The sequence below is a fragment of the Antrostomus carolinensis genome, unplaced genomic scaffold (assembly GCF_000700745.2).
Source record: "Antrostomus carolinensis isolate BGI_N321 unplaced genomic scaffold, ASM70074v2 scaffold23732, whole genome shotgun sequence".
In the NCBI taxonomy this organism is placed as follows: Eukaryota; Metazoa; Chordata; class Aves; order Caprimulgiformes; family Caprimulgidae; genus Antrostomus; species Antrostomus carolinensis.
In genome coordinates this window covers 3140-23843 of record NW_010301947.1, presented here as the reverse complement: position 1 = coordinate 23843, position 20704 = coordinate 3140, and the positions used below count along the sequence as shown (strand labels likewise).

Sequence of the window (20704 nt, the reverse complement as noted above, 5' to 3'; positions counted from 1 at the left end):
AGTGTTTTTCGATGATGTGTTGGTCAAGGCAAGGCAATGTGCAGTACCTTGGGTTTGCTGAACTATGAAACAATGGAGCAGACTTTTGAGCAGTTACCCTACTTACTCCCGATCTTGGTTTCTACCTGGTCTGAAATTATCTCCATTAGCAATTGCTTTAATTACAGGCTCCAAAATACAAAGAACCCACATCCGTCCATCCCCCCCCAAAAAAAAAACCCAAAACAAACAAACAAAAAAAACCCCACCAAAAATTAAAGCATGGACAAGTTACCCTGTGCAGTTGCATTTACATCATTTGAAACTAAGGTTGAGTATTAATGGCTCTCTCTATCCCAGAAACACAGCCTTTTCCACAGCATCCTCCACTTTCATATACTCCAGATGAGATGGATAGTTAGTGCATTGGAAACGGGGGTTGTTGCGGACATAGTTAAGGAATTCTGGAGCTCCTGGGAAGATGACATTGTCAGCCAGAAGAACCGAGCCCTTCCTCAGTAAGTTGCATTCCTAGAAAGAAGAAAAATTGCTTCATGGTGGCTGTTAAGCAGACATTTGCTTGAATGTAATGTGCTTTCATCTTAACCGTATCACACTTAAGTGTCTGCATCCAAAAACCCGTTTTACTACAAGTTTGGAGGGAAGAAAAGACATGGGATAAGCTGAGTAACTCTCCGATCCTTTGTGGTCATGTTTAGGATGCTCACTTTTCTGTTAACACAATCAGAAGAACAGTAGAGATGCTGATAACATGTTGGGTCATTCAGGTTCTGAAACAGCAAATCCAGTGCAGTGGAGGTGTGCAGTTTGCTGCTCAGATGGTTTCCAGCTACGTCTACATCATCAGTAAGCTGGTTTTGTTTTGGCTCTTATGCCTAATGTTTGAGAACTTTTTTAATATGGCATTAAAATGTAGTAGCTCTTAAGGTCACTTGAGAGAGTGGGATGTACTAGTCTGCTTTAGCCAGTCTCAGTCAAACTCCAAAACCACTAAAAGAATAAAAGAGATTTTCTGCGCTTGTTTTCCTTTCATCTTGTACAACTTTCTGCCACTTGGTTCAGGAGCTGGGCATGAAGCAGGGTTTGTTACACAGTGAAGATCACTGTGACATATTCCCACAGGGCATAATTAATTTTCAATATTCACTTCAAGTGCAATGTTTATCCTCGGTAAACCTACAAACCTGGCATTTTTGTCTCGTAGAAGTTGCTTATCTGAGCTTACCAGCTGTTTTAAAAGTCGGTAGTTAATCAGGCTGGTTGTTATCCTGTGGTTACAGGCAGCAGTAGTAGCCAAAACACCGGGCGGTTTCTGTCACTCCCAGTATAGTAGAGAAGTCCTGTTGATGCGTGTGCTGTGGAGGCTGTTTAGCTTCCTGCTCCTGCCTGTGGTGCCTGAACACCAGTCGGCACAGCAGAAGCAGTTTTAGAGACATGGCAAATACCCTCTGTTCTGTTGCGCAGTTTATAGAAGCCCACAAGTGACAACATGCTGTATTTTCCACTGGCCATCAGGACTTCAGATGCTCTTTGTGTTAGGCTTTTCTAGAAGTGCATGAAAAGGAAAGCTGTCTGGGCCACTTTCAATATATAATTTCTCTGAATATTTTATATTCATATTCACTATTCATATTGCAATAAATGCCAAAATTGCATGTTAGAAGGTTTGTAACATCTAAGAAAATATAGGGATCTTTTCTTCATTTTTTCTCCTTTTAATTGCCTAAGTTGTTTGTTTAAGCAAAGCAACTTTGTGTCACAGTTGCATCAGACTGACCACTGTGATGGAACTAAACTACCTGTTTGTTTTGGCTGTGTTGTGAAGGTTAAGCTCTGGTAAGGATGCGATAGCTCTTCCCAATGAAAAGAGCTCAGTCATCCTTACACAGCCAGTTTAAAAGAAAACATTCTCTGGGTACAAAATAACTGTAGGGGGGGAACATTTTCTTCAGCTACTGCTGCATAAATTCAATACTGGCTGTTCATAACCCCAAATAAATTTCCTTTTCAAACAGCTATCTGGAGGACAGGGCTGAAATTAAAAAACAGAGGAGCCTGGATGAGAAAATAACGTAGTTCTCAAGCAGGGGTCAGGAAGTAGTCGGCAGGTTCTCAATGTAAGAAGCGGTCTCAAAAAAAAGTGGCTTTATTTGTGAAGAAAATAATTGAAAAACTACACTCTCATCCAAATATTCAGGCAGTTGGAGATAGAGTGGGACAGCTCTTCCCTAGCAAGTGCCTGACTGGGGCGGTCTTGCACTCCTCCAAAGGTTGCTTTGCAGCCCGTTAATATGGTGGAGTGAAGACTCATGGAAAGATGATACCCAGCTGTGCTACCAAAATAGTATTTCATGAAAAGGCTCTGCTGGCACCACAGACCCAGGCAAAAAAAGGGGTCCTGAGGAAATTAGAGAGGTGGAGCTGGGATATGCAGGTCCTATGTCTCACCTGCTCTCAGGATCAGGATGGTTTTGGGTCAAGTGTTCCAGTTAGTGACCATGCAGACAATCCTTCTAGGGAGTGTGAGACCCAGACCATGCACACCTCCAGCTCGGATTTCTACTGCAGACCCATTTGTCCAGGAAACAAAATGATTCAACAGTATTTGCCAAGTCCTGAGCTATGTAGTGTTGGCAGTTGTCCCTAATGAGACTTTGGGATCCTGCCCCCAAATTATCTTTTTTTGTAAGATTGTTATTTTGGCTGCCATTCTTCATTTCACAGAGGATGAGGTCCTTCATGAAGAATACAGGCCTCACAGACATCAAGGCATTTGTTACTTTACTTTTAAGACTAGAATTGTGCTAACTGACCTGAAGCAGGACGGTGTCTGCTTTGTATCTGTCTTTCCAGTGGTCCAGGAAGACAAAATCCAGAGTATCCACTTCATATTTTTTCTTCAGCTGGGGTATAATTTCCTGTGAAGGGCCTTCTAGGAGTTTTACCTGAAATGCAAATCCATCTGATGAATTGTGAACCATGCAGAAAAAGCACATGCCTCTAGCTCATTTTAAATTGTGGTAAGGCATCAGTGATGCTGTTTATAGCACAATATTGCCTCAGTTGAATTATTTCATAGTTAGATCAAGTGTACTTTTTTCTTTTTGACAAATCTATTCAGTTATGTTCCAAAATATGGGTTGGGTTGTTTTCTTTTTTGTTTGATTGATTGAGGGGTTTTTTTTTAAATAATAGCAGAAAAATGTGATCTGTTACTGTTGGATAACGTGATTATTTACTGGAAACATGGGAATCTTCTGTTGAAAACAGTACTTTTAATTACTTTTTTAGCTGCATCTCAGTTGAATCTTTGTAGTCCAAGAGAAGCAGAAAATACAGAGAACAGGTTAGTTTAGAATAAAGCTGGAGGCTACTGTATGTAAAATTGATACAGCCAGTAGAGGGAGGAGGCAGGACGGAGGCTATTACATCTTCCTCACAGGTTTATTGGCATAAATACTGTTAAACTGAAAGAAGCTGCTGCACATTGATTTGTTAAGCAAGTGCCATATGCTGTGAGGAAAAAAGTGGTAAGGAAAACTGTCTGGTTTATGACTCATAGCTGATCAGGAGATTAAATCAGATGGGCAAAAGGCAATTTTAGATGTCAATAGTACTGCAGTTCTCTGAAGAAGTTAAGAAATGCATTGGAAGATCTCATGGTGGGATTTATTTCCTCTAGTTTTATCATCTACGTTGAAGTGAGTTGTCTAGTTGAATAGAGAGGTGCTTCTCAGACATGAATCCTCTGACCTGCTATAGATGTCTGCCTTGGGCTGAGATGGATTATAGACTGGAAATACTTGCATCTCAACCAAGAGTACAGAGATTCAAGACACCTCGGACTGCACAAAATTTAGGTATGTATATTGTGACCAACTAGATTTACATAAGTACATCTCATCTGAAATTCATTGCACATAATGGAACTGCTTCTTGTGAGCTTTTGTAACAAATTAAACTGTGTTTCAGTTTCTGTTGTACTCAGTCTTGACATTGATTTTAAGCTTTTTAGTTTACATAGAGAAAACCAGTATTTTAGGCTAGCTCTTGGGAGGTAACATAGCGAAGACCTCGGCTGTATTGCTGTGAGAGGTCAGAGACTGTAACTAGGCACAGAGCTGGTTAAATTAATAAGGACTGTGGGTACAAGACAATAAGAATACAAAATGCCTATGAATAAATGTTGGATATAAATTATAGAAAGGCTTCTGATTATCAAGAGGAGGAATCTGTGGGCAGTCTTGCAGTTCAATAACATCAGTAAATCTAACCAGTTTTGCAACAGAGGTTACTAATTTTATTAAAAGGACTGGGTGTGCTGATGTCCTGTGACTATAATAAGTGAAATAACTGACTGGAGCCTCCCTCCAGGCCTGTATTATTCTTACCCATTATTCACTATGGGTTTTGAAAATAGCCCTCAGCAAATGGTCTGTCTACTGTACAAACCACTGAAGAGGCCAAACTAGAAGATGAAGTCTAAATGCTTTCAAAATGTTAAGGATATATATATATATATATATATATATATCCTCATATATATATGAGGTTGTTTCTGGTCTTGCCCCTGTGAATCTTCATCCTGACTCACATAGCAAAGAACTTTGGCAGAGAACAGCCATGATTGTTTTGTTCACACACACACATCCTGACATGCCTCAAACTCTACTCTGACTCTCAGCTTGGTCCTCTGCATGGACACCAATTGCTTTTCCCTGCTGTCAAGGCTGATGGTTAAACTCTGCATATTCCCAAACACTTAGGGTGTTGTATTTGCTTGACAAGTACATATACATATGTAAGTACGTATACATAAATAACACATTTAAGCCTATTATTGTTGTTTCTATGGATAAAGTCCCACTCTCCATGTATTGCTTCCTCATACAAACCAGAGAAAAATGGTATTTACCTTGTCTTGTACTCCAGCAAACTCAATTATCTGTTTAGCTATAGCAGCAAATTCTGGGTTGAATTCCACAGTGAGAAGACGAGCTCCTGCCTTCAGTAGCCGAGAAATCCTAACTGTCGAGTAGCCGCAGTATGTTCCCAGCTCCAGTGCAACTGATGGCTGGACCTCTTCCACTGTCTTATCTAGAATTAAACCTGAATAAAATGGAAATAGGTTAACTTTTGACAAAATCAAACTGGACAAGAAACTTACAAAGTCTGTGTACTCAGTTGCTGAGGACATTAAAAATTAAAGGTTGATGTCAAATTATATACTGTTTCCTTTGCAAATTGGCTTATCTGTGATCAAGTTGATCACAGACATTCTAAGTTTCAAAACGCAAGCTTTCAACTAAAAAAAGCTGACTTAGTTTCACTACATAAACATCTCTGAGTAAGGATGTGCCGAAATTAACTAAAATATTTATAGCGTTACAAGGGAAAAATGCAGTGCTTTTTTCCAAGAACTTATTGCAGAAACTGGCCATATTAGTGAAATATAAACTCCTAAATTTTGAGTGCTCATATTTGTTGCAAATGTTACATGTAGTAGTTGGATACCAAATTTTTCATTTGAAATATTTGTTTTTAAAGGGAAAAAGAAAAGTCTAGTTATAAAGTTGCAAAATACTTTGATTCACTAGATGAATTTGTGCAATGGAAAATACTAGTCAATTGTTAACAACAAAAAAATGTTTCCAAAAAGAAGTGAGGGTGTGCTATATTCAGTCCTTCTGCAGAAAGGGATTTTCTTGTGAGAAAACTGTCTCCTCTTACTCGTATGGCTAGAAACTAGGTAACTAATCTGAAAAAGTATTTGAAGGGATTTCACTCCGAGCCATGTACATGTACATTTCATGATGTGATATTTTCCTGAGTGTTTTTTGTTTATGAATAGTGTGATGATGGTGCTTGCATCTTGAGATCTTGTGGTCATTCTTTAAAACTTAAGAACTAAAGATGCATCAACTGTAATGGCTCTTGTCTGAGAAAAGGTCATTTTGTCAGAGCAAAACTAGAGTGGAATTTTTAAGAATATAATCCCAAATGATCAAAGTGTAGAGCTTTAAGCCACCACCTACTGTTCTGTTGCCCTAAGCACCCCAGCCTGGTATGCGGAGGAACTAATTTCACAAAATGTACCCATGACAGAGAAGCATTTTTATTACAGTGCTTACAGTTGTATTTCATTAGCTATGTTAATCCCAGACTAAGCAAATTTCCCCTGCAATTTCCCAGCAAGAAGCACTTTTGTGTCTAATTCATAAGGGAACGTTTTAACATTTTGCCATTATAGTTTGGGGTTTTTTTTAAAGATTGTGACTTTCCTGCAGCTAAGAAAAAAAATGTTTTGTCCACATATTTTCCTTTAGGAGGCAAGAACAAGATTATTTACTCTCTAAGTAGCAACAATAGCTGCTTTGTGTATTATATGGGTAGGATTTCTCCCTTCCAATTTATAACTTATGCTTGCATATACAAAATTCATATGGTTTAAAATACTTTTTTTTTTTCAATGTGCTGTCTTTCAGTTAAGGATCTGAAAGTATTTAACATAATGAATTATGCCTTAAGACCACCCTGTCTAGGAACTGAGGTATAACGCAACCTTAGATTCTTCCCATAAATTGTCACCCTGTGCTAACACACTTGCAATGTACACAACATACAAAAGCAGATTTGGTCCTATGACTTCCTGGATTACTCACTGGATACCCCTCCCCAAAGACATCTGCACAAGCATGCATTACTGTTTACAGAACTATTCTGCTGACCACAAGGCTGCTGAGAGTTGGGGTTTTTTGCAGCAGATGGAAGTCACCATGTGAATACAATAAGATGTCCTGTACTGTACTAGTCTTGAAGGATCTCTCAAATGCTGATCCCAGCTGCAATTACCTTTCTCATTGCCCACATTCATGGCCCACTCTTTCTGGGAGCAGTACTTATCTATAGCGTCCAGCACACTACAGGGGTCTCCTCGGACTGCATTCTCCAGCACAAAATTTAAAATCCTCTGTTCTTTGCTCTGATTCATGATGAAATTGGTTATTTTCTCCCGGATTACTTCATTCCAGATAAGGGCAGCAGTGCCGTTTTTCCTGATGAGCACCACAAAAAGCAGCAAAATGAAAACCAGGACGAAGACAATGAACAAAGGGACTGAAACACTCTCCAGCATCTGGAAGGAAAGAGAAAAACAGCCCAGGGTTAAGGTGGCACGGGAGAGTGCTAACCTTTTTGTAAATATTAAACTGCATAAACCACAACCAACCATACTGAACAAGAACACACAGTTTAATTATGATATTGTCCAGAGTAGCTGAAAATTACTCTCCGTCACTTGGTAATGGATGGTGCTCTGTGGCACTCCCTTTAGCAGCCAATTTTACAGGCAGTCAACAAGTAGCTTTAATGCTCTTGTCCCTTCCCCCACACAGCTGCTCAGTCCTGGCTCCAAGCATGCCACTGCACAAGGAGCCTCTCAGTATCAAATCCATTCTAACCATTTTTCAAAGGATTTTAAATCTTAAATTTTAAAATCTTAAAATCTCCTTATTTTTGAGCACTGGAAAACTTCTAAGCTGGCCCTGGTAAGAAAATATGAAACATCTCACCCATTAATTTTGAGCACAGTATCAGCAGAAACTGGGCACTGTTAGGTAACGTTCTGTTTCAAATCAGGTCCTAAGTTACTACCTTGCATGCAGACCTTTTTGCTAGCACCTGCCCTTCTTGCATGCTCTGCAGAGAAGGTGAGCTTGATGTGTCAGTCGGACTCAATCTGCCTCCTTCCTTTCAGAGCCTGCAGCAGAGGCACCCAGGTGGAATGGTTTACAGAAGATAGTAGCCTCTTTCCTGCTTGTAAAACCTGTGACATGAGCCATCAATCTGATATTTTTGAGAACAAAAGATAAATTTCCTTTTATAAAGTAGGGATGTTTTCTCACTGCTTATAAAAACATAGCTGAATCCTTGAATCAGAGAAGAGCTCAGGCTCATGAAATTGAAGAGATGTAACAACAGGGCATGTTGTACTCCTCTGATGGGCCCAGCTCAAATTATCTGATGGGTCTGTGTCTGTTCTCCCCCTGAAATTCACTGTCATAGCTGCAGGTGCCTATGTGAGGGCATCATCGTGTTACTGTTTGTGAGTTTAGGGCATCTGAACATAAAGCTCAGCAGATGGGATGCATGTCACCCTGTACAGCTCAAGCAATAAATCCCATCAAAGCCATTTACCCAGATGGATGTCAGACAAGCCAGTCTACAGGAAGGTGCATCTACTTCCATGCGCGAGTCACAGCACCAAAGATCTGATAAAGAAAAGGTTCTTAAAATTAAGGTATTGATTTAAGCCTTTGAGAGGATGCCAAACTAAGGGTTGTGATTTGCCTGAGGATTCTCTGCATTCAAGGCTCCTCTTGTACAAGCCAAAACACACATCATTTCTGATGATGTAGCTTCTAACACCTCCACTTTTCCACCTCTGCTTCCCACAAGCGAGGGCTGACAGTTGCACACTGGGAGGATAGCACAGGTTGGAATTAGTATTAGGACGAATGAATGCCAAGATCACTTGTTCTTTAAGTCTAATTAGGTATTCAAACAGAGATCTAAAGGATTCAGAACCAATGTCGTAACCTCACCACGCTGGTTTGAGTTGCAGATTTTTAAAGAACATGACACTCAACCCTTTCTAGTCTCTGATTCTTTCTATTAAGTCTCTTTCTTGTCTAACTTGCTAAAAACACTGAACAGCTTCTACTTGCTCTTGTATTGATGTTCCACCTACCTGGAGTTCAGCAAAACCACTGCTTCAACAGGAGCTACAACATCCTCAAAAATTTTGCCTAAGTTTCCGAAGACCAGAGGTAAAGGGGCTATATGATTAGTCAAATAATCCCCCAGATCTCTTCCCACCTATTCTTGCTTCCTTTTTTTTGCTCATTTCCCTCAAAATTGTCCCAGGAAAATCCTAAATTTTATGGGAGTTCAGACCTCTGTTCTGTAGTGGGACTTGTCACATACACATTACACAGGGGAAAAACCTACCCCACTGCTTTAAATTTTGAATCATCATGCAGAACACATTTTGAGTTCAGAAGATGACTGAGTTTCCATGGAGATATGCTCAACCCACAGTACAGCCTATGTTTGTTCACCCATTCACTTATCTCAGTTGCACAGCAAGTATGATTTGTTTGGAGCAGTTAAGTCTATTTCCTTTGCTTTTAAGTAGTCACCAACATTAACACTTACCTTTAATGCTTTCCTTGCAAACTCTGACCTGAGACATTTCCTTTCAGGGCTTGCCAGCATCACTAGCACATTAAAATTTTGCTCCTTGGACTTTTTCACTTTTGTTTCCTAGCTAACAAGAACCTGCTTCTTTACTTCAACAGGATCATGAAGGCCTGGATGTCAGTTTTTCTTCTTCCCTTCAACACATTAGTAGTTCTACTGATGAGGGCCAATTGTCCTACACCTTCCAGATGGGACTTCTGCTCTTTCTAGTTCTTCTACATGAAGATGTTCTACATTATCTGTCCACTGAGACCTTGGCTTGAGCTATGAAAATACTGGTTTAACAGAAAAATCTCTCTCTAGCTTTATGTGGCTTGTCTTCACGTGGTCTTCATGACTTAATTGATTGTATGGTCATTGTTGATGGATTTGGATTACTGATGTAGTTGAGAAATAATTATTCCAAACTGCAATGAATGGATGGAGCCCAGAAACCATTTACTGATGCCAGCAGGTATCTAACCTTCCTGCCTCTGGACAAGGGTAACCGCAGGAGCCCTGCATACCAGGCACTCACTTGGTGGCAGTCCAACAGTATTCAGGTCCCTCTAGAACTGAAGACTGTTGGCATTCAGAATTATTTCAGACTACTGCCAGACATAATCCTCTGGTTACAGTGGATACTTTGGCATCCTCTGAGTACAACTTGCCACAGGCTGTTGCTTTTGGCACTACGAGATGCTGCCAGAGTGTTTGCCCTTCAAAGATCCGTCGGACAGCAAGAATGGGTGATAGCTGCAGGATAAACTAGGTGGTGTATTTTTTGAGGAACAGCTTTCCTCCTTTCTTGCTTAGTATAGATACAAGCCTATTTGGTGAGATTTCTCTAATACAGAGAGACAGCATCTGTAGGCTAAGTCAGCTCCACTCCCTGTCCTGCAGAAATGTTGAGACTTCTTTTTTGGACAGGGAACAGACTTATTTTTAAACCTTAACAAAAGGGACCTGCTTGACAGTAAAATCCCGCCCTTCCATTTTCACATTGCTTCCCAGGCATGGAAGGGTATGTCAGCAAACCAGATTTCCATTGTCTTATTTTCCCACACTGCTACAGGCTTTATACACCAAAATTACATCACATCCTCAAAAGCCCATGTACTAAAGAACAGCTTCTTCACTGTCTGCAGCCCGTGAAATGCTATTTCTTAATCTTTCTCTGTTAGAGCAGAGAAAAGCACTCAACTCAGACTAGACCTGCTGATTTTTAGTAACTTCAGCTGATCTCGAACAAACACTTCACCCCTCTCCTTACTTGGACAGCAGTACCCTTTTAAAGATTTTGTTGTTTTAAAAGAGTGCACTTTGTGCAAAGACACCTTGTTTGAGATGAACATGCCCTGTATGTTCAAAGGTATAGATTGTATTTAGGCTGCTGCCACCCACAGCAGGTACTGCAGTGTGACATCCTGAGACCAAGATGCAGCTACCTTGAAAAAAAAGGTGTAAATTTGGTTATGCTTCTGAACCACACAGGGAGCCATAGTCTTTTATCTCTTCTATCCATTCCTTATGCAAAAGCATGAGTGGCTGACAGCCCTTTAGCTTGTCTGGAAGGGCAACAACTGATAGTTCTGCTGGGCCACCTGGGAAACAAATTTTGGATCTTCAGCTATGAAATCTTATCTCTTCAAGTTCGCCCAAGAATCCCCTCTGAAGGTAAAATATTAACCTGCATTCTCTTCATGTCTCTGTCTCTAGACTGGTGGCTGTTGGCACTGTTTTGTTTACGCATTTTGTGTAACGTATTTGTCAAGAAGACAAAAAAAGGAGCAGAGCTCCTTTAGGAGGCAATTAGCCTGAAAAACACTTTCCAGAGAAAGTAACTTCTAAAAAGAGCAAGCCAGGCATATCTTGTTTCTTTTATTTTCCCTTTTTTTTTTTTTTTAAACACAGTTTCTTTTTCAAAGTTTGTCTCTCTCTTAATTTCTGTCTTCTGAAATGTGAAAATAAATTTAGGGATAGCAGTGGACTGTAAAAGCAGCAAGATGCCAAGAGCAAGATGCATTGGTGATGGTCATGCACTCGGGGGGGGGAATTAAAAGGGGGAGGGGAAATTAAAAAAATCTGTACCAAAATAGGTAATTGCTTTCACATTCTTAGATGGAAAATATTTGATATGAAAAATTAAGTGTGTAATTCCACCAATTTAAAACTACCACTAAGAGACAGTCATGTTATGACAGCTTTAGAAAATGCAACTGTAATTTTAGCTTTAATGTGGCTTCACAAGACTCATTTAAATACGCAATAAAACTGAACTTGCACATAGCCAAGCTTCCCATAACCACTTATTACAAGGCAGTCGCTCTTATTATTTAATGCTTGTACTGAGGTTCCAAATACACAGGTTAGCACTGCAGCCTCTTCTGTGCATTGGAAACACCATGATAAAGTGAGCCTTCTCTTTGAAATCTAGAATTTGAAGTGGAAAATAGTAGGCAAAATGAAAAATTTAGCAAAGGAATAAACAGAAAACTGGAGGGATAACATTATGCAAAGGAATGAATAACACGTATCACTAAATCTGTTTTTGAGAAGAGAGAGTTTAAAAGAAAACATATTAAAATTTCATGCCCAAACCTGTCAAACTACTGACAAGTCTTTCTAAAGCACTGAGTTATTTTCTTATGCAGCTAATCTTACTCATTTTGGCAGGTTTCAGGAGATCAAATCCTAACTTGATAATGCAGATCAGCAGTTTTCCCTTGATGCAAACCATAATCAAACAATCAGCATCTAAATGGGAGTACCTCTGTTTCAGCTTACAGAGATTTAGGAAGACACTTTCAAAGAGAGAAGCAAAGACAAATTGTGGGAATCTGCTGCCCCAACTTACCTGCCCTTGAAGATGAAATACTTAAGTCATTCCAACGGCTATAAAAGAAGCCTCAAGAGCCTGGCTCAGACTCAGGGAGACTGAGGGATCTATTATTATGGCATTAGTTGTTAAGTTAGGGGATTCACTACCCCCTTACTGTGACATGGTCTCCAGTTTTTCTAAAAACATAAAAATGCCCATGCAATGGAGCACAAAATAATACATCCTGTTCTTTATTCTTGTACAGGTGACTCCAGCCATTTCACCAAAGGTTACATAAGGATCTTTCAGTAATGCTGTTTATCGGTCCTCCTGCTAATTTTTTCCAAGTACTGGTAAAAAATAGTTGGTCTTAGAATTCCCTGAAGTAGAAAAAATAAGGATAAGAACAATTGATAACATCAATTTTTAAGGTAACTCCAAGTAACCAGGTGAATTCAAATTGAGATTTTTCTCAGTGTTTCATAAAAACTGAATGCAGCCTTCATAACACTATTAGAGGAAGGTGTATGGACATTTGATCTAAACTACTGATTGCTACTCTTTCTCTCTCAGATTCCAAAACAATCTCCCTCTGCTAAAAAATGGTATTTACTGAGAAGAAAAATAAACATGTTGAAAGTAAGCAACTTTAAATGCTCCAAGTTTTAATAAGGACATATACCTTAATGAGTTTCACACTTGGTGGACTAAAAAAGTATCAAATTTGATTATTTAACCATTCTGAAGCTTAGTTCATTATATTATGAGTAACTAACAAGACCTCAATTCCTACAGATGCAAAAATAAGAGCTGACAGGTATTAAAATATTTGGGAGGTTGAAGACTGTTGGATAAAACATTTTTTCTAAGCAAGGTCAATCCCTATAAGCCTAATTACAGAACCTCACATTACAATTTTAGCTTCGATAACTGCTTTACTTTGTACTAAAAATGAAGCCTAAACATAATCACAAAAAAATCTCTTCTACAAAGACAGCATGTACCTTAGACTGCTATTCTCCAGGACTGGAATGAGAGTAAACTTTGTGATCCTGAGTGAAGGGACTTAATATTTTTGATCTGATCTTGGGTGAGCTGTCTTACCTACAGCTTTGTTTCCACAAGAGTAAGTTAAAGCTACTGCTACTTCTGTAACTTTCAATATGTGAACCTGAATTAATTCTTGTCAGAAAAATCCTGCTATATGATAGCACCTGAGGAAAGGCAAAGTGATTTTATCTGCATTGACTAAAGAGATCAATTTTGGGATACCAAGACAGCAAACAGCTATGTGACATTATTATTCTTGAGTTTATGAATAACAGGGAAAATGTGGAGACAAACAGTGCTTCAAACACTGTCCTTAAATTATTTCAGCCTGCTGACAAATCTGGCCTTTGAGAAAAGATGATGTTACACCCAATCTTGCTATAACTTTCCAACTATTTAACTGCCAAGTTCTGGTTGGTTGGTTGAGTTTATCAGTCTCCAAGCATCCAGACAGAACTCTAGCATTCTGATGCTAAAGGGTTTAGAATCTAATTTAAACTTTTATTAACTCACATAACCTGGTGAATGGGGAACATTTGAATGGTAAATTTATACCATTCAACATTTTTTCACAAAAGAATCTCTCCATCGGTCTGATGGTATTGAGGGGCATAGAAATGTTTTACAATAGTAGAATGCCTGGGGACAACAGGGCCTAACTCATTGCAGAGACACTGCTAAGTCTGCAGAGAGAAGAATGTCATAACGCAAACGATCTTCTAGAGGTTATTTACAAAGGCTGTACAAATTACCAGCTTAAACCCTCCCATGCACATACCTGTGTGAAGGAGGTAGGTGTACTCTCTATTTTTAGAAAAGGGTTAAAAAGGTTTAAGTTCAAACTCTTTAAAATTTCTGCTGAAAGGACGGCTTTCAGTATCTCATGCACTGAAGTAGGCAGGGGATTTGCATGTTAGTAAGGATATATTAGCTGCTTAAGAAGCACTGTGAAAACAATGCAGAAGAGTCAGCACATTTCTACACATATTTTAACAATGTCTGTTGTTCTGTACGAGGCCAGAGGAGATCTGTGCTGTACTATGACTGGGACTGGAGTTCTTTTTCCTATGCTGTCCTCCATTCTGTGGCATTTTGCTTTTCTCATTCTTTTCCCAGAGCAAGAAAGGCAGAGTATTTTGGTCAGAAAGTTTAAACTAACTTTTGCCAAACATATTTTATCCTGTTGCTGTAGGCAACACAATTTAACAGCTTCATATTTTAGTACTTTTAAAGGTCAAAAAATTATCATTCTACCTCCTATTCTTTTCTTATTGTTTATTTATTTTCAAATGAGTGCAACACTGTGAAGAACAATCAGCATATTGCCAAATATGAATAGCTTGTATTTCAATGGAGGCTTCGGCTGGGCGTTTGACATTCAGATTTTCCACTGACATCATGAAAACAAGCTGAACAGACTTTATATAATTTTTCACTAAGTATTTCTTGCATGAAATCTGAATTTCCTTCTTCCTAGGTTTTTTCAAATTATTACAATTTAGCTTCACTACCATGACTACACAAATTCAGACTGCTATAAATGCAAGTTCTGATTATTATTCCTCCCCTCCCCCAGGCTTTTCTTTTTCCATCTTCTCAGGTTGAAAGGAAACAAATACAGGTTTCTTCTTATTGAATTAAAGGAAAAGAACAGAAAAGTGCCAGTTGCCTACTAGGGAGCCCCATCAACTAAGCTTCATAAGGGCATTTAAATCCATTCTCCCCAGGTAGATTTCAATTAGGATAATTGCTACCCACTTAGAACTCCCTTCACAATAGCCGTTGTCCAAGTGGTATTCAATGCTATCACCCAAAGAAAAAGATTTATATAATGGTTATGTGTCCCACAAAGAAGAGTGGAGATTTAGGATAAACTGGCCACAAAGAGGCCTCATCTCCATCCAACAAGTAGGTCCACGTGGTTCCGTAGTGTTCTGATCCAGACTGGTCTAGTGAACACACAGTGTGATTAAAGCCAGAGTCTGGAGTGAGAGGATTCTTCAGGGGTAAGAAATGCACTTTACCAGGCCTTGAGCAAAGTCAGCTTTCCAGGAATAAGATCCTTTCAGGTACCCCTAGGAAGCACGTGTTTCTGATAGTCCTTATGCCCACTCCAGAACTGTAGAGGTGTTTGTACTATTGGTTCTAGTGTCTGAGGCCAGTGGTTGGTGCAGCTCAGGTGAATTGTACAAATCCCACCTGGGAGGCAGCGGACTACTAAAAGTAGCTCACTAGGAGCTGGTCTGTAAAATGTTTTCTCAGCTGAGATTTTCATTTTCCCCAGGGGGTAAAACAAGCTCCTAATGAATTATTTTGTCCCAAATGGACATAGGGAGAAAGGGCTGGAAAAGGAAAGACTAGAATGGCTAATTGTCCTCAGCATAATCACCTGTGACAAACCTAATTCACATTCTCTCTTTATATTACAAAGATCAAGGGCTGAATCCTCAGTGTCCCAAATCCCCACTGCGTGCTCCTGCCCTGCTTCCAAGGCTACCAGCTAATCTAGTGTAAATCTGTCTCTCTCCCAGCACAGCTTTTTGCTCTCCATAAGCTGCTCCTCAGGCCAGGGGGTGTGCACGACTGAAACTTGGTAGTGAGGACACCCGCTGAGGGATCTGGAAGAGTTGGAAGGAAATTGCTGCTGAAATGATGGCTTATTTCTATGGAAATGAAAAGCTCTAACAGGCCAGGCAAGACGGGATCCACCACAGCACAGCAGGTAACCACAGCATGGGAAAAAGCAGCCTGAGACAGAGCAGGGCATGAGACCTTGGTCTCAAATCCTGACTGAATGTCCTCCCCAGAAAAGTAGCTGGAGTGGGCACAGAGTGTCTCTTACTTTAGCTGGAAATTGCTTTCTGTGAAATCTCTCCTGAGAGAGTTTTAGCAAAACTGGTATGGATGGCCTCACATATTAAGATCTGGTTTCAACAACTGCTGCCAAAATTATGTTTTTTCAGAAAATTCCCAGTCAGTTCTAATTCCAGTGATCCTGAAGGAATGCTGAAAGACAACAGTGTGGGACTGTCAGAGATAAACCTGATACCAGCTGCAGGCTGCAAGGAAATATTGCTAAACTTGAGTGACAAGTGAATTGTTTGTAGTGCTAATGGGGTTAAACTCTTTTTTCTACTGATGCAAACTAAAGCTGTAAATCAGGAAATTTTTCTTTTGCATTTAAATACTGCAGTGCTGTGCAAATGCATGAGATTCTGAACCTGAGGGCTTTGTTAGAGGAGTCCGTGGCGGAGTAAGCAGAAAAAAGTAAGCTTAAGTGCAGAGATGAAGTAAAGGTTGTTTATGGAGATCACTGGTATGATATATGGTTGACTAATAGTAAATATGAGTTTGTTTTTAAATGGCAGAAGGTAAAGAACGTCCATATAGGATATCAGAAAGATACTCTATAAGCAGCAACAGGGCTAGCAAGCAAAAGTACTAGCTTTTTGTCTGTTCTTCACAGACATTTTGCTGTAGCAGAACTCCCTCTTGAGAATGAAAATCCCCATAAAATACAGCTGGAGCAACACATTTATAAAAGCAGCTATTCAGTCAAATATGACTGAACTGAAGCTTGACTTGCATTCATTTTTTTCTTGAATACAAATGAGTACCAAATTCCAGCATACTTATAGCCATAAATTACATTTTCAATTTAGTCAGGGCTATCTCATCTCACTTCGTTCAACTGTCAAGGTTTACAATACAATACAAATGCATTACACGGAAATATGTCCTACTCTTTCTTTGTGAAAGCTGTTGCTGCCCACAGAGTGGCTTCCTGACAATGAGTACCAGTCAGAATGTGGAAAACACCACTTCTTTCTTATTCACCACTGTTTAAAATAGTGACATTCTCTAAAATAACAAACCATGTCAAGTCTCAAAAATAAGAAAATATAAATATGTACCTTTCTCAGTACAGCAGAAGCTGTTCCCTCCGATCTTTTCCTGTGCTGCTCTGATGTGGATTTTATAGAATAAGAGTCCAGGAGCCTGCAGTATTCAGTCGCATTCGATCACATCACAGGAATAGCTTATCAGTTCTGTTACACAGACTCTAAAAGGAGCGGTGTCCTTTTCCCCAACTCCTCCTTTCACAGATTTCTGCACTCCTTAAAGGTGCTCAGTGCTCTAATAACCTGAGAGAAAGCTATTCATCTGTCCCGTAATGACAGTGTTCTTGTTACTTAGTTACAGCACAGTGAATGCTGACAAAGTCAGGTATGAGCCAAATCTGTGCTGAGTGTAAATGCACTGTGTTCAATCAAGCAACTCCAGGAATGAATTTGGCCCAGGGGATTTAGTTCTTTTTTCAGCTCAGACGTGGCATGCTACAGCCAGTGCAGAAGTCATAGAAACACGACCTAGGCATGTCAGTTAAATATAGAGTGCTGCTGGAAGGATGAGAGGTACGTATAGCAAATTGCTTAACAGCAACTGCGGAAGGAGGAGCAATCAATATATTATAAATAGTACATTTGAATTTCTATAGCTTCTAGTTGGAAAAACATTCTGCTACAAACAGCTCTAAGATAACAGAAGAGGCTTATGCTAATAAGCCTTGTTCTCAGCTTGACTGTCTATATTGTTTCCTTTGGGGTGGAATATAATCAAGCTGCAATTAAATTGCACTGTGCAAGAAAATAATAAGAAAAAAAACAAAAACCAAACACAATGTATTAGTAGTTCTCTCCTGTATTCTCACTACAAAACTCTGACTTAGTCAGTAAGTGTTTGAAACTCTAGCCTAGAAACTTTTTAAAGATTCAAAGAAAGGGTTTGTATCAAATGTGTCAGAAACAGGAGCTGAAAAACTGAAAACAGGCTTTGTCACATGAGTGGGGAGGTCCTTGAAAGAATTAGGGACTACCTGAGAGCATGACAAGAGAGACTAATAAAAATTTTTCAGTGGATTAAATAAATGAAGAATTGTGGGAAAAGGAGGTAGGTGAAGATCAAAGTGTTCTTAATAACTCTAAACAAAACATAACTAAGACCCTGTAATATAGCACAATACCCAGTGTTAATACAGAATAACTTTGAACTATCCCTTCCAGGTAAAACAGAGCTTTAGCTCAACAAATACTTTCTTATAATCCAGACATCGAGCAGAACAAAGAATGAAATAAGCAATACTGCACTCCAGCTTCACTGACAGTAATTTCCTGTCTGGTCAAAAGCTGGTTGTGAAAACATGACAGGTTGTGTCTGCACAATCCCTAATGCCACCCAAAGTTAAAATTAACTGAGAATTTATTTTACTACTGGGCTGTGGAGAAAAGAGCTTAAAGCAGTAAAACTTATTCTATACACTGACCTGGTTCTGTAAGCACACAGCTATTCTTTGGAGATGTCCTTGTGGTTAACTATAGCTAGTTGTGAACTGGTGGGTGGTATCAGCCCAGCTTCTGCTTAGCAGCATAAATTAGTGCCAAAATTACCAGATGGAGCAGTGTCCCATGACAACACTTCTAAAGGACTTCTAACTTTGAGCTGAATCATATTCTTCAGGCTAGAAGCATGGGAGGAGCAAACTTGCTTCTGCCTGCCTACAACTGTTTGCTTGTATGATAAAGGCTATGCCTGCAAAGTAGTAACCCTTTCTGTTGTCTAGGTATTTTATTACATAAGTAGAAATGGTGAATGGCAATAACTGCAAACTAGATAAAGCCAGAGGTTCAGTTAGTTAAACACCCAAACTGTGTGATAATGTCCACAAGTTGCTTCCAAGTTAATAGAAAGTTGAAGTCTTGTAATAAGTGATTATGGGATAATTTTTTCTCCAAGAGGTTTCTTTGGCAGGCTGTTAGACATTGGTTTATGCCTTTCTTTAGTTTACCTTTTTGCCCAAGACAGGGCACAAACAGGTATGGATATTTTTGTAAGTTTTTACTAACATAATAACAATGCTACAGACTTAGAAGTGCATACATTTATAGACTATTCACATGACTTATCCTTGTCTAGTTAGTAAAAATTTATTCTGATATTAATACATCGAGGTTAAAGAACTGGATGGAGAGCTATAAATGTCTTGAGTAATACAATTTTTATGTAGAGAGAAGATCTTAAAAGATGGATTTGGTATTGCAGAACATCGAGATACTGCATTCACAGGGCACATCTATGGGAGATGTAGACCCAGGATGTCTTAGCTTGGCAGCAACATCACATGGATGGCAACAGGTCAGAATAACTGGCTAGTTCAGCTTGAGTTGCTCTGACAGTTGGCAGAGTTAAGCTCAGATCTGTCTGCACAGACTTGAGTAGACTTGCTCGTGTACAGAGCTCCCAGTCTCAAATGGAGGCTATACAGCTGCAATCACATGATGCAACGTGGCAGTGCGATCCCCATTTGCTGTGCATAGCACGGAGCTAAAGCTTTCCCAGTAAATCCATGCCTGGCATAACAACAAATGACATTCCCTTCTTCTAATAATCCTGGCCAAAGACTGGTTTTTAAAAGCCTACACAAAGGGAGACAGGAGAGCTAGCACATTATCATAAACCCCACAGATCATGTGAAACACTCAGTGGAAGAAAATTCTTTTGAGCTTGCATTTTCAGAATAGCAGGAGGGATTTTCTTTTATGTGAATTTGCTGTTTTAAACAGTCAAATTAGTTTCTCTTGCTGAGAAACATGCAAAAGAGGAATTTTGAGAAAGGAAGCACCACTTATGTATGAATCAGGAAACTGCCTGGAGATATCTAAAAGAGGAAGCAGCTAAAAGAGAAGAAAGATGGCCAGCAAAGTTGTACTCTAAAATTTAACAGACCATACAAGCAGTTAGACTATTTTGTGTTTACTATGCATCTTAAAAGGTTACAATGAAGACTGAAAAAATCTTCCTGCTTTCAAAGACTTTATAACTCGTCATGAAAACGTTGAAGCTTAGTTAAGTTTACCATATTTCTGTCTTTTCTCCCTTCACTTTTTTGGTAATATATGTTGAAGCATTCAAATGAAGTTAAGAACTTGTGTTACTTGAAGCTTCATCTGTTTCTGCTGGTTTTTTCCCCTCACTTGCAATCAAGTAGGACAAACTATGAACAGAAGATTCTGTGTTAAGGAAGGAAGGAATAAAATGGCATAGATTAAATTCTGAATGACAGTGAGTCCTACTCTTTGACAAGTTTCTGAAAATTAAAAAAAAAAAAAAGCAAACAAAGAGAGAAATAGCAACAAAGCTGAAATGTTGAATCATTTTTTGTTGTTTTATGATCCTATGCACAAATGTTTCCAGCAGAGGAAACACTGTTACCTAAAGAATGTCTTCTTTGTAACAAGATGTCCTTTTGGGGCACTTAGCAAATATTAGAATGGTTGGTTTAATTTTATAATTACAGTTGTAAATGGCATTTAAATTATGACCTGATTTAGAGTAATTCTGTGATGTGTGTGCTTTTCTTAGCTTTCTCAACGTAGTTGCTTTAGATACCCTTACAGGCCTTACATAAAAAATATTAGCTAATAGGATATATTTGTCCCCTCTTAAACAAAAATGTTGTAAACTTTGTCGACTTCACATGGAAATCTGATCACCACCTCGATTTCATAAACCAAAATTAGTCATTTTCTTCCTTTA

At 39.1% G+C, this 20704-nt stretch overlaps 1 protein-coding gene across 1 annotated transcript; it reads right to left on the bottom strand.

Annotated features, from left to right (window-relative positions):
- Positions 1-274: 274 nt before the first annotated feature.
- On the bottom strand, positions 275-17271 carry COMT (catechol-O-methyltransferase). The gene is made up of 5 exons (XM_010163666.2): positions 17026-17271; positions 6853-7135; positions 4916-5109; positions 2814-2945; positions 275-510 (listed from the first exon to the last, which is right to left on the bottom strand). The coding sequence occupies exons 2-5, from the start codon at positions 7133-7135 to the stop codon at positions 331-333; spliced, it is 789 nt and encodes a 262-aa protein (XP_010161968.1). The 5' UTR covers positions 17026-17271; the 3' UTR covers positions 275-330.
- Positions 17272-20704: the final 3433 nt, after the last annotated feature.